The sequence below is a fragment of the Apus apus genome, chromosome 2, assembly GCF_020740795.1.
Source record: "Apus apus isolate bApuApu2 chromosome 2, bApuApu2.pri.cur, whole genome shotgun sequence".
Lineage (NCBI taxonomy): Eukaryota > Metazoa > Chordata > Aves > Apodiformes > Apodidae > Apus > Apus apus.
Window position 1 is genome coordinate 7741433 of NC_067283.1, and position 14418 is coordinate 7755850.

A 14418-nucleotide genomic window follows, 5' to 3' on the forward strand; every position below is an offset into this window, starting at 1 on the left:
GAACACCTCCTTTTCCTTGCCTACTCACAGAGCCTGGAAGTTCATAGAGATGGCTCTGTTCTGAGGAGGCCTAATATTCACAGCAGTGTTACTCTGCACAGGCATTTTCCCCATCATTACATTAGCTTTGACTAACCTCCACTGCTGGTAGCAATGAAAGGAAAGCAAGAGTGGAGACTGCCTCTTTGCAATTTCCCTGCAGAGCCACCAAACTCAGTGTGGACAGAACAGGTCCAAGTGCTGCTGGGGTTATTCTGACTTCCCAGCACTTTGCTAAGTCCGTATCAGAGGTCCCAGAAGCACAGCTGCATCAGGAGATGTTCAGCCTGATCTGCAGGTATAATTTTTCCACAGGGTGTGAGATCCCTTTGTGTACTAATGAGTTTTTACCTATATTGCTGTAATACAGACTGAAAAATCCTGTGAACCTCCCCCGTGTTGCTGTCACGAGAAGAACTGTAACGATCAAGCCAAACTCTGCATTAACTGTGTCCACTTGAGTGGATTCAAAAAGCTCAGTCAGGCTCCTGGCTATGACTAAATCATCTAATTATAGCCTTCCCGTGCTGTGCTTTTTGCATTCATTCCTGATCCATCATTGCATTGATTTTTAGAATTGTGTTCTTTAGCACTCCGTGGTCTCAGTTTTCACATCCTCCTCATCTCCTGTGCTCTCAACTTCTCCCCACTCGCTGCATGTTGACCACTCACCTTTCTAAGCTTTTTCCTAAAACCAGGCTTTTAATCACATTTCTGTTCTGAGGTGGAGAGCAAGGTGAACCCTGATTGATGATTTCTGCAACAATTTGACCTTTGTACAAGTGTAAGTTCACATTAGACTTCCTGTGGCCTGGCACTGTGGCTTTTGACCTGTACAAATTGGATGTAACTTACTGGTTAAGTCACAAGCAATGTCAAAAATTGCAGAGTGGTAAAATGTTAGACTCTCTCAAACAGCTTTCTACTGAAAATACCAGTGAAGGAAATCAGGAGTCTTTATCTTTGCCATGTTATTGTGAAAGCCTGAAAATCCCTGGAGTTCCCAGAGCAGTGATACCGTGCTGCAGACAGCTTAAATTTAGATCAAAACAGGCACTTGGGAAGAATTTATAAACATGGTGAGGTATTCCAAAAGTCCTTAACTAAGTCTGAGCTGGAACTTGAAACTAGCTGAATTCACCAGTGTTGGAATTCCTGCTGGTTTTGGGTTTTGTGACACTGGGTGTTTCTCCAAAAGCCTCAATTCTGGAGGCAGAAGAAATATATAAAGCTCTTGATTTTGATTTTCTCTTAGTTTTAGAGAGTTAATCTGTGACGTATGAATTTGAAGAACTTAAAAAGTACTCGACACATTGTTAAACTTTATTACATAAGTTTGGCTTTAAAATTCTGTTTTGTTTTATTTAAAATCTTATGTCATGCTTGCCTGAATTTCCTTGCATCCATTTTGCATAGCTTTAGCTCAGCTCCAAAGACAGATTAGCTCTCTTACTAAATGTTCCCAAAACGTGTGGCTGAGATTCCTTTTAATACTGTTCTCAGCTGAGCTTATGTATAATCTTTTTCAAAGTGTAAAATGCCTAGGGATGTTTATATGCTACAGTTTATATGACACTATACTGTTGTTCCTTCACACTTCACTGAACAGTCTACGAACACAAATCTATGAATCACTTGTCTCACAGGCACTTGAAAACTTTTGTGCTGTTCGTGGCATTGTCTGTTCTTTTCTAGATTTTAGAAAACACTTCAATTAAAAGAACAACAGATTGTAATGATTTCACATTTGCCTTTTCTGCAGTATTTAGGGGCCCTCACTGAAACAAGAGCCAAATTTTGCTGGACCCTCTAGGATTGCATAGGTATGTCCTGCCTTAGGGAAGTTGCAAGTGGTTGGGGCAGAGGGACACTGAAGGGTGAAGGAGGATGGTGATGGTTTTCCTCCAGGATCATGTAGAGAGGTCTGGGCAGAGTTTGGAACTGAACCAGTTCCTACCAGATTTCAAAAGCTGCCCTTCCCCTATGCATTCAGCAGCCTTCTTCCAAGTAAACATCCTCATGCTTATTCCTATTTTTGAAAGCAAATGTCTTCTCCTGTGAACTCTCCTCACTATCCCAGCTGGAAGCTGCAGAAGGGAGGTTCAGTGCTGTAAGGTTTGTCTGGGTTTTAGGAGAGAATGGAAACTCCCATGAGCGGGGCAGGAATCAAGTGGAAAAATGAAAGAAAGCAGGAGACATTCCCTGGCTCTTTCTTGCCAGGGCATAAGATAAAATGTGCCCTATAGTGAAAATAGCCTCCCTGCCTGCTCTAAAAGACTGGCAGCAGAATGAAGAGGAGGCTGCTTCTCAGAGAGGACAGAGGAGAGGTGTCTTTCATATCCTGCCTTGCTTCAGGACAAAACTGCGATAAACCAGCATGAAGCAACACTCCCATGATCCAGGAAGTGGCCAGAAGGGTTTGCAATGGATTTTAAATCTCTTTGGGCAATTTTGCTTGCTTATCTCTTTTTTTAAAAAAAATTGTTCTGCTTGTTTGTACAACTGGAAATAATTCCAGGGACTTCTGCATGTCTTGGTGCAACAAACCATTCTGAGAGAATAGAATGTAGCCAGGGTCCATTAAAGATACAACTCAAAGTCTGTAATTGGACTTACTTACGGACATTTTGCTTGGGAAGATACGAAAATCAAACCACTGAACAGAGCAGTCGGAGCATTAAACCTCAAATTTTAATCAGTACAGAAAAGTAAAAGCCATCAGAGGAAGGTAGCAGGGATTAGTAATAATATATGATATTTGGGGCTGAGCATGCTTGATAGCTCGGCCAGGGTGCCAGCACCCACTGCACATGGAGGCTGGTGGGACACTTGTCCATGAGGGTGGAATTCCTAGCAGCACTTCTGAGCTAAGCATCTTGTTTCAGTAAAGCAAGGGAAGCAGAAACTGCAAGGTTAAGGAGCAGTGTGCTCATTACAGTATGAGAGCTCCTCGGTGAGGAAGGACTGACCCTGAAAAGATGGTTTCTTCCTGAGGAAACCTGTTTCTCTTATCAAAGCAGTCATTAGATGCTCTTCTAAAAATCAGTGCCCCTTGCTGACAGGGAGGGAAGTCTAACAGCACACTGTGGTGTTGGGACCTCTCTTTGGCCTTGGAGCTGAAAGGCTGTAACAGAGTTTACCTTCCAACTGTGCTTTCTTCTGCTGTCTGCTCCACAGTGGTGTCTCTAAATCCATTTTAACTACAGGGCTGGAAAATACAGCCAGTTAAGCACGTGATGGGGTATGTGCCCTTCAGAAATTAAGAAGCTGGGATTCTACAGAGCACCGTTGGCTCTGGTGCACGATGAACAGCCAGAGCATTGCTGTTCTTTTAGAGGCAGTGCTGTATGGCCTTGCTTACCTGAAAGAGGGGTAACAGAAAGGAGAAATCCAGAAAGGATTTTATTTATGTAAAGGTTTTTAAGAATGCTGCAGAAACATAACAAAAATGCCTGAAACAATCCATTCTGACAGATTAACCCCTAAGGAAAAAAAAAAACCCAACAATTTGGTAAGATGAAGTGTGGATGCTTTTAGCCTTGCTATCCTGATCTTCTCACTCAGACATAAGGTGGGTTGGGTTTTGCTTTGTTGTTGTTTTTTTGCTGGGTTTTTTTGTTTGTTTGTTTATTCTTTTGTTTGTTTGGTTTATTTTTTCTACTCTGGGAACTTCATTTCACAAAGTTTTTGTTCCAAGACCAGAAGAGGCAGCATCTGGCCTCATGGGCTGAAGCAGAGGAGTGGAACAGGAATAGCAGAAAATATCTGGATAATGACTCGGAATAGGGGTTGGTTGGTTTGTTCGTTTAATACTTAAACACCACATTTTTACCACCAAAGCCAAGTCGGTTGTGCAGCCCTCATTTCACCAAAACAAAGAAAACAAACAAACAAACAAACCCAAAAGGCCCTGAGCTCCGGTACACCTGGAAAAGGAATTATACAAACAAGTAAGACCCAAATCCTGCGGCTCGGTAGCAGGTAAACACCTGTCAATCAAAACACAACCAAACGTTTATTTCACGGGAACCGGCCGGACTAGCTGCCCCAAGCACCGGTGGGTCAAACCCATCCCTGGTGGAAACTCGGACAGTTGTTTGTTTGGGTTGTTTTTTTTGTGTTTTGTTTTTTTTTTTTTTAAAGGCGATTTCCCCCAGCGGGGGAGATTAAAACCAAACAACAGCGAAGAAGTGAGAGCTCCCCGGGGAGCGCCGGGCTCGCTGCGGAGGCGGGGACAGCGCGTCCCGCGGAGCGGAGCGGCCCCTGCGCCCGGTGCGGAGCGGCCCCTGCGCCCGGTGCGGAGCCGGGCCAGCCCTCCCCGCTGCCGCGGAGGCCCCGGAGGGCGAGGGGCGGGCAGAACCGGGCTCGCCTCGCCTCTGCCGTGCGGGGCGGGGGAGCCGGTGGGGGGGTGTTTCGGGTGTTGTTTTGGAGCTGGGAGCTCCGGTGGCGCGCAGACCCCTGCGGACGGAGACGCGGTTCCGCCGCGGGGACAGCCCCCGCCCATTCCTTCCTCCCCTTTCCCCTCCGCGGGTGCGCGGGGCTGCGCGGAGCATCGCGCCCGGAGCCCAACTTTCCCTGCCCGCCGGTCCCAAGATGAACCAGACGGCTGGGGTCACCAACCATGTCCGCTGCTCCAGCGGCAAGGGGGCCAAGGTAAGACCGGCCGCGGGGCTCCGCGGGGCTCCGCGGGGCGCGTAGCCCGGTGGGAAGGGGGCTGGGTGGGGCGCGCAGCGGCGGGGCTGCCCGGCTCGCCCGTCCGCTGCTCCCGCTCCCTGAAGCTGTAGCTGGGAGCGGTGCCCCCGTCCCGGGCAGCAGCCCCCGGCGCTCCCCTCCAGCCCAACTTGGCGAAGTTCAGCATCTCTGCTCGGCTCTCCGCGGGTGCGGAGCCTCCTCCGGACAGCGGTGCTGGGGCCGGGCGGGTTCCGCTCCCCGCGGGGTGACACCTTTAGGCTGCGGAGGTGTTGAACGTGGTTTGTAGGGACCGAGGATGCTGCGACCTTTCAGCCCCAAGTGCTTGAACGGTCGGAACTTGTGATCGTGCTTCAAACGGGTTAAAATGATTCGAAGGTAAAGGTTTGTGCTGGTGTGTAACGTGGGCTGAGGTATCTTTATCTGCTGCTTTTGCTTCTTGCCACGGTGTGTTTGCATAGCCAGCATTAAACTAAAAATAACTGGCATAAAACACTTTATCGTGCACTCTCCTGAACTCAGCAGCATTGGGTGCTCCCACCTGATCCAGATCAAATTTGCAGTAACCTTTTTCTGATGGTGATGAAGGCGGCCCTTGCCTTTGCCATTACAACACTGATAAACTGCAATACTAAACTAGTTAGGTATGTGCCCTCTTGTAGACAATTCTGTTGGTGCATCTTCTGGAACTCTTTGAAGTTTCTCAGTGTTTGCGTTTCTGTTTTATGGTGCTTTTCACTCCTCCCCAAAGTTTTCAAATACCTTTTTGAGGCTAGCATTTTGCACAGAGACATGATTTCATATAAGAGCTAATGGGATGCACCTTAAAGAAATGCAACATTTAGCTTTCACCAGAAATGGTACTTTGTTAACTTCTTTTTTGTTTGACTTCTGAACACTGGCATTGTGTTCCATCTTCTAGTCTTGAGGTCGTGTTGTTTTGAAATGCTGGTGCTGCCGCTTGCCTGGTTGGGTACTTCATGTCTAGTTACTGCAGACCTGATTCTACAAACTCTTAGGCACACGAATTTACCTCAGACCTCTCCTTCTCTAAAGCATAGACAGCTATACCTGCTTTCCTCATATGATCTTTTTAGGATTAAGCCCACTAATCATGAGGCTATGTGAGTATTAAAAGATGCAACATGATGAGGACTGTGGAAGCACATAAACAGATTAGATGAGTCTGCTGAAATTATTTGCTTAGCCCATGACTAATCATATATTGGAAGTTAAACCCATGCATAAGCTCTTTGCATAATTCGAGGGCCTTAAATTGAAGGTCCTCGATGGATCTTGCCTGTTGGGCCTGCTTTCTTTGCACTTGCTGGGTTTCATTGAGTTTTGAGTTGAACAGGGAGGACTAGTGCATGTCAGTAATAATTTATTGTGTGAAGCTGCTGACCTAACACTTTAATGGAGAAGGAAGAGATGGAGCTCAAATGTGTATATTCTTAGCACATGATAATAGATACATTTATATTTGTCTGGAAGGCATCTTCTTATTTTCAAATGCTGTAGGATGTAGTTGTTGTTGTGTTTTTTTTTTTCCATTGGAAACAAGTATAATATTCAAGTCAGAAGATAGACATGACTGATGGTTAAAGGTTTTTAATTACAACACAGAAAACTCCATGCAGGACTGATTCAGTTGCAAGGAAACCTTGCTGAGTTCTGAGATGAGTGTGTATCAAACAGGGCTCAAAAAACGAATAACTGATCCCTAAGAGTTCCACGATAGAGTAAAAAATAAACAGAATAGCCAAGATTTTTTTGGTGACACTGACTTCTAAAGCACACAAATGCTTGTGAGTTGTATAATAGTGTTTTGTTGTTGTTGTTGTGTTTTGTTTTTTTTTTTTTTTTAAAACAAACAAAAAATTCCACAACTAAAAATAAAGCAACAGAACCAAAAACAGGACTTGTCTGACTTTCCTAATCTCCTAACTTTTTAGCTTACTGGCCAATTTTAACCAAAATTGACCCAACAGTAGAAGTGTTGAAAATGTCAGCTTTCTACAAGTGTCACAGAAATCAATTGCTTAAGAGAGAAGAAGGATTATCTCATACCTGAGTAGAGGAAGAAACAGGGAGAAATCTGCCTGTACCTTCTTTACTTGCCCTGTCCCAGCAACCTAGTTATTACGTCGCTGTAGCTGCATCATGGGCTGTCCTTTTCCCATTGCAGCCTGCACAGAGATTGAGAGGGAAAGGGAGAAAGGAAGGAGTATAGAAGGAACTTCCAAAAGAGCTGGAATTTTTTGGTGAAAGAGGAACAGCCAGGGGTGAAGGCTGGAGTATTTGCAAGAGGGAGTGGGTTGAAGAAATAACGCAGGGCAAAAATCCATCATAAATCAAATACTGTTGTTTCTATTCCTCATTAACCAACTCATTAGGCTTTTTTCCCCCCCAAAAAATGTCAGCACGCTGTGTCGACTCATAGAGCTGCAAATGTCACGTCACTGGGGCAAAGTGACTCTTCCTGCCTTTGCTCTGAGTTTCCCCTCACTAGGTAATAGACATTTAAACTTCTAATTTCCTTCGCAAGATTTACAGCTTTGCACAGTTGTGATGAGCAAGGGGGTTAACATTTGAAAGAGCGGAAGCAATTAAAGCCCTTAGGTAGATTAATTGTAATTCCAAATTCTAGTAATGCATGCCCAGTAGAACCCATATATTTGTTGACATTTCTATGTAAGACTCTTTAGCTGTTTTTAACCAAGATCTAGCTGTAAGCCACTTGAGAGTGCTGTTGAAAGGCTGTGATTTATTGGCTAGAGAGAACTATTTTTGAGAAAGAGTTTGTGTACATAGAGCTTCTAATGCTCTTTTTTTCCCCTGCCTGTGACTAATCTCATTGCCTTTCCTAAGATAATTTGTGGGAGGAAGGCAAGAGGATTCACCCCAATGCTGTAATGAAAAGCTTAATCATAGGAACATTTCTGTTGTGCTCGGGTGGTTGGGGTGGTGAGCTCTACAGCCGCTGAGGGTCTGTACAAAACCAACCTCCTCTCTCGTGTGGGCTGGGAAGAGGATTTGACTCTGCTTAAGAAAGTGCATGTTATTGGAAAATGATTCAGATTCTGGCATAAGAATTTGGGGTGCAGTTCCCAGCTGTCGCATTTTGACAGATATCTTGAAGGAAGTATTGATGAGGGCTAATTCCATATGGGGACTCAGGCATTCCAACACTGCATGTTGCAGCTCCTGGCTTTTGGCTTGTATTCAGTACTCCAGAGCCCCATGCCAGCCACTGCAAGGCACAGAAACTGTCTTAAATTTAATTTATTTTCTTAGATAGTACCAAGGAGGATGCTGTGAGAAGGCACTTTGTTTCACGTTGGGTTTCCCAATCTCATCTATCCTCAGGGAGGAAAATCTACAGAAAACATTGGGATTAATTCCTTTCTTTAGAAACTACTTTCTTTGGAGTCCTCCATCTGGGTACAGTGAGCAAGGAGGGTCTGTGGATCTGGTGTCCTTCTAAGTGTTGACGAGGGTTCAGAGCCCCACCAGCTCCCATCCTGGGAGACCTGTATCCAGCAGGAGACAGACTGCTCCATAGCAGAAACCTTCTTGTCTCTCCCTTTGGAGAGGGGCCAAAGCAGAGTGCAGGGCAGTTGTTTGGGGAAAATGGAAAGCCACAGTGTCTGCTTGGGAGAGAGGGATGCACTATCTCTTTATTTTACATGAAAACACATTTAGCCAAACTCTTGGCTGATGTGCACAGTCTGGAGGGTAAGGTCTAAACCCCCAGCTTTGTACAGCAGCCTCAGCTGTGCATTAGTGCATCCTGCTTGGCACAGCACTGCTGCTGATTCAGTCTCTGTCAACCTCTTTCTGACCATATTTTTTGAATGGCTATAGCTCTTGCAGCTATTTTGTGTGGAGCTCAGTGTTGGACATGCTCAGTGTTGGACATGGTCAGTGTATAACTGAGGCCCATTGTCCTCTGAGATGTCATTCCAGCTCCTTCGGCATAAAGTCATCTGCAGCTTATGGCCCCAACAACACGTCACTGATGAGTATGTAAATAGTTTAGGTGTGTTTTGAGGGTAACACAGTCTTTTTGCCACCTAAGTGGCACTGGCGTTTTGTTAGACGTTTAAATCTTTTTGTGGATCTAGACTTCAGCCTCTTCTTGATTCTGGTCCTGGTGCAGGTCAGAGATAAGTGTTTTCTTGTTCCAGCAAGAGTCGTGAGACTCACTCAGGCTGTATGGTAAGATGAAACAAAGCGGAGTTATAACTAAGGTAATGGTGTGTGTTTACATCATGAATTTCCTAGATGTGACTTACAGAACATATTCTGGACTGCAGCAGATACTAAGCAACCACTGTTCCTCTCTCAGCTTAAAGTATGTAAGCATTAACAAAAGATTGTTGAATCAAAGTCCTGAAGTTGGGACATCTGCCTAAATAACTGCAACTTGATTTTTAGTGGGCAATAGTGAATGTTCAAGGACAACAGCAAATCACTCGGACACATTTCTCTTTTCTACTGAAGGAGAGACAATTGTATAATTAGCAATATTGGTAGATAAGAAAGTGGGTGTGAAAACAACTCAGTTAAGTAATTTAAAATCTTTGTTAAAGTACAATCAATTAAGCTGAACTGGAACTACAGTTTTGATTATACCTTTGTTTGCTTTCCCATTGTTTTGCAAAGAACAAAATTAACCTATAAGAAAAGTAAATTGATGATGTGGGGTGTTCCTACAGACTGAATCTTTGCAGGGAGTTACCCTGATCTAAAGGGACAGTGCAGTGTTTGTATAGCCATGATCAACAGGACAATAATGTCCTTTTAACAGGGTATGAAAGTTCATTTTTAATAGTTGTTTATTCTTTAAATGATTAATAAGGGATTGTTACATCTGCACTGAATTAATTTAACTTTCTTCTTGTACAAGAACTATTACCCTCATGTGAATTCCACTGATTTCAGTTGAATAACTACTTATTTATGTCGTTTTAATTGCAGAGAGATTAAATAAATCTAAAGTTATGGGAGCAGCACAGCCACAGTATTTCTAGCATTCTTGGATACAGAAAATTAAGATGAGTAAGCTATGGTAGCTCCTCTGTATTATTGCTGAAGTGGAAATTAATTCAGTTTTACTTGGATATTGCATTTTACTGTCTGTGGTGAGCTACTGTGTATGGGCACAGCTAAGCAGGATAGTTTTGAGTGGTCCAATTTTAGTGCTCTGGTGGAAATGCAAACTTGACTTCCACACCTGCTATAAAGTAGGACTTGATGTACCTGCCAGGGCTTTAAAACACGATCTTCAAATTCCAGCCTAGCTCTAAGGGCAGTCTCTTAGAAATTACGCTTCCGTCTCAAAACATGAACCTTTGAGAAAAACATTGCTTGAGAGCCTCAGCCCAGGTCAAAGCCCAGTCCTGCTGGATGCTGTAACCCCATGTGGACAGAAACGGCTTTGCCTTCTGAGTGTTTACAGTTTAGTTTGGCAATAAGAGGCCAAACCTGGGAGAAGGGGAGAATTACTCAAGTTTTACAGGCAGTGAAGTAAGGGGCTGAGAGTAAACCACTAAACCTACTAAGCTTAACAGAATAATAATGATCTCAAATTTTGTGAAAATTGGAAGCTCGGTAGAGAGGACAGATTGAAGCTGAGCTTGGCTGCCATGGAAAATGAAGGCAATAGTAGCCATTGGCTATTTAAGAGCCAGCTGGCCCATCAGCATGTGCTCCTGACATCCCTCTCTATGAAGCATGTTATCCCTTGCCCAGTGCAGGTGTCAGCAGGGAAAAAGAGAAAATGGTAGATGTGAGTCCTCTGTCCATTAGGTAGCCAGGTGTTAGTTTGGCTCCTTATGGAACATGGTTTTATCTTGCACACAGGGTGGAACTGTGTAGTGTTGATGTAAATCTTTCCCATATACTAGTTTATATCCATCCTCTACCTTCTTGGCCATTCATGGGTGTCTTTCACAAAGCTGCAGAGGCAAAACCTGTCAAAACTAGGAGTGGTGAATTCAAAATCAAGGAAAAAATGCCAGGGAACTTCAGGGGAAGTGTTTGAAACTGATTTTCATCACATTCTCTGTCTTTCTTGTAAACTATAAGTTTTCAATTGACTTTAGCTGGTACAAGGGCTGAATTAGTGAGAGAAATTTTGCTTCTGTTGATGTAAATGGAAAGACTTTTAGAAATTTCTAAGACCTTAAGTAACCCAGCCTCAAGGATTTTAGTAGTAACAGCTGTGGGAAGCTCTTGACCAGATCTTGTATTATTTCAGACAGTTAAATCTGTTTTCTCTATAATTCTACCTGATGGTTTTTGTCAGTTAATGCCAGCTGTACTCTCTTGAGTGCTTCCTGGGACTGTCTGAGTGTCAGCTGTCCGGTAAAGTTCCCATTCACATGAAGTTTTGCAAAGAGGGTGATGACAGGTCAGGACTAGAAATTTCAGTGGAAGGCTCAAACACCACTTTGAAGGATGGGAAGACAAAGGGAGGTGGCCAGGCTGCCTTGATAAATGCCCTGACTGGTAAAAAACTCCCCCTGGCAGCAGTCATGCTTTTCCTAACTGCAGGGAACGCAACCACCAGATGCAACCTGGGGAGGATCAGGCTCCTCTAGTCCTGGTGTCAATGGAGTTGCTCCTCAAGGCTATTTTGGGTGATGGTCAGTAAAAGGAACCATGAGCTTTGTACCATTGTGCACATATGCCCCAGCATGGGTGTACCTTGCCTAGAACAGCTGTTATTTTAAGGTTTTAAGAGGTGCATAAGAAAGGCGATGGAGAAAGACTGTTCTCCTCACACAAAATATTTGCTCTGAGTGTTATGGAAGGGCTATGCAGAGCTGGAGGGATTTCCAGGGTGCATGGGGTTTCATTCTCTGTATCTCCACAGTGTCCTTCATTGTGGGGAGCCCTGAGCCACGACTTGGAATGAGCTCTGGGGGTCGGCCACACCAGAGCCATCCTGCTCCCTGTTTATTTGTGGGTGCTGCTCTCTGCTGCTGTTTTTCATCTTTAATGAGAGCTCAACACATCATAAAATTTTACTGGGTGTTTATGTTAACAAAATTAACTAACGGTGCTTTAAAAATGCAGCCGGAGCTCTGAGCGCTAGGACTGGAATCTGCAGTGGCTTTTAACTGGTGTAGGACAGAGCAAATGTGTGAGTGCAGATGTCATTTAACAGTTAACTATTTTATATTAACTTTTTATGGACCAGAACTGATCAATGAAATTAAAAAAAAAAAAAAGATAAAAATCTTAGCATGATATATTAATCAAAACCATGTTTTCAGGCATTAGAGAGATAACCAGAAGCTCTGGCAAAGTTGTGGCATTAATTTATAATACCAAGACCAGTGGCCTGATAATCATAAGAAATTAACTTAGCCATTTCAGTTCTTTAATGCTTAAGTCAAATAATAATAATAAGATTTATTTTAGCATTTTGATTCTTGTGTTTCCTAAGAAAAGAGATATAATATCATGCTGTGAATGCTGTATGGATCACTTGAGGCCATGACTTCAGTGAGAGTACAAAGGAGCTCTAGGCTATATAAAAAAAAGAAGGAAAAAAAGGATTAACTTCAGACTCAGTTTCTTGTTCACTGAAATGCATTGACCTATTTCTATATTAGTGCTGTTAAGTAAACATAGGAAAGTAATTTGATTTCACTAATTCATTCATTTATTTAGCACTTTTATTTATTTTCATGTGGTTTCCCATGGCTTGTCTTGATAGAATTTGATGTTTATGATCTTTACATTATGCTAGGGATTTCACAGGCTTGTTCTAAAACAAAATAACCAGATTGACATGCTGGGATATGTGTGTGTGAATGAAATAGTTTTGATTATGAGTTAGCACTGATTTACCACATATTTACCTAAGTATAGGTAGGGCTGATTGTGTATTACATGACATTACCAGAAATAAAGTTTGGCTAAAAATCTTGTGTTAGCCCTCAGGGGGGATGTCCTGAGTTATACTGGGATACTGGCCAAGCTGTTTAGACTTTACATTTTCATGTTGTCACTTTGTCATAGATTCCAGCTGATTTTCAAGGCTAGAAGCTGCTTCTGTCTAGAACACATTCTCCAACCTGCTTTTAAGCTTGCAGTGTAAGCATGGCCTTGGGGCTGGAGTGGGAGCTCAGCAGTCAGCCCTAGTTGCACCAAACCAAGACTGGAGCAAATATTCTTGCTCTTTTAAAAAGGATGAACACTTCTTAGCATGGTCTATGAGCTCTTTGGTGGAGAGCTTTGAACCCACTAAGTGGCCTTATGTTATTGTGCTGAAAATCTGAGAATTTAGCAAACTTTAGTGTTGTTAAAAACATACTCTCCATTGAAACAAAGAAGAAGGAATGTAGGGAGGATGGAGATAGGAGGTTGCAGAGACCCTAATGCTGTGACATGCAAACCTTGCTCCAGAAGATGACTTTGGAAGGAAGTGTACTCAGAGGGATGAGTTGTGTTGTAAGCACAGAGCACATGGAGGAGAAGAGGGGAGCACATGAGTGTTTCAGCTCACTTGGGAGACAGGTTGTTAGAATTATAAGAACTTGGCTAATTTAAAAAGAAGGCTTGTACAGCACTCCTAGGTGTCGTGCCTTCAAGTGGGCAGAATGACATAACGCTGCTGTGAAGCCAAGGCTTGTCCTCAGAGAGAGCCCCAGGGAGAGGTTTTGGGGCTGACAGAGGTGGTAGGTACTGGGCTCCTCTCAGCTCTGCTGGCAAGTTGGAAATGAGGAGGTCAGCTAACAGGTGGAGGTCAGCTAACTGGCTTATTTGCTGGTGGTGTCTAAAATTGGAATGCTAGGAAGAGGCTGAAATTATGGCAGAGAGAAGTGTGCTGATGATTTACTGCTACTCAGGGCAGCAGGTACACCATAAGCTTTTTTTTATATGTATATATTAGTTTATTCTTCTAGGCTTTTGACTTTTCTAGAACTTCCCCTTAGCATCCCAACATCCTAGTGTCTGCAGATTTTTAGTTGCAGTATTTTATTAAAGTAAAATTTTGCTGGATAATGATCTCACACAGAGCCTTTACTACTGCTTTAACTCTGTTCTCCTAAGTGGAGAATCAGATGATAGTTTTCATTAATAACAAGTCCAGGAAAGGTCCAGCAGCAGGGATTCACTTCAGTATTATTTCTGTTGTGGCACTCCATAGGAATGCTAGTTGCATCCTACCTCAAATAACTTAAAATTTAAATTTGTTCATTGGTTTTTGGTCATCCTTATAACCAAGGTTTTTATTCTTCAGTTTATATTCTCACTGCTTAGCATTTAATTCAGTCACTTATGGATTTGGTGGTCTCTGCAGAAGTGTCTGCTGTTACATGACAGGTGAAGTTCTTTGTTGGGATTTTCTTTCTTGTTTTTCTTTGTTTCTTTCTTTCTTGAGCATCTCTGGGGTACTTTCCTGAAACTTAGGCCACGTCATTTTGAAGCCCACCTAACTCACTTGGGTTCCTCTGGGCAGTCTGTGGAAAAGACCACTGGCCATTGCTGGTGGCCTATATATATCTCTGGAAACATAGGTTCCTATCTTGCATTGATTTCAGTAAGCTTATGCATCTAAACACTTCAAATGCTCTAGCCCTTTAAAAATTATCTTGGGTGGTTTTGACTTAGGAGTATCCACTGCCATCAGGAATAAGAGTTTCATGTGCAATCCTTTCCTTCCATCTT

At 43.3% G+C, this 14418-nt stretch overlaps 1 protein-coding gene across 1 annotated transcript in view; it reads left to right on the plus strand.

Moving 5' to 3' along the window:
* The first annotated feature begins 4541 nt into the window (after positions 1-4541).
* The window catches only part of DPP6 (dipeptidyl peptidase like 6), a 560172-nt gene continuing 550295 nt past the window's right edge, over positions 4542-14418 (plus strand). The window contains exon 1 of the mRNA XM_051611181.1: positions 4542-4692. Within this exon, the coding sequence (XP_051467141.1) occupies positions 4633-4692 (60 nt within the window). The 5' untranslated portion in view covers positions 4542-4632. The remainder of the gene's footprint in view (positions 4693-14418) is intronic.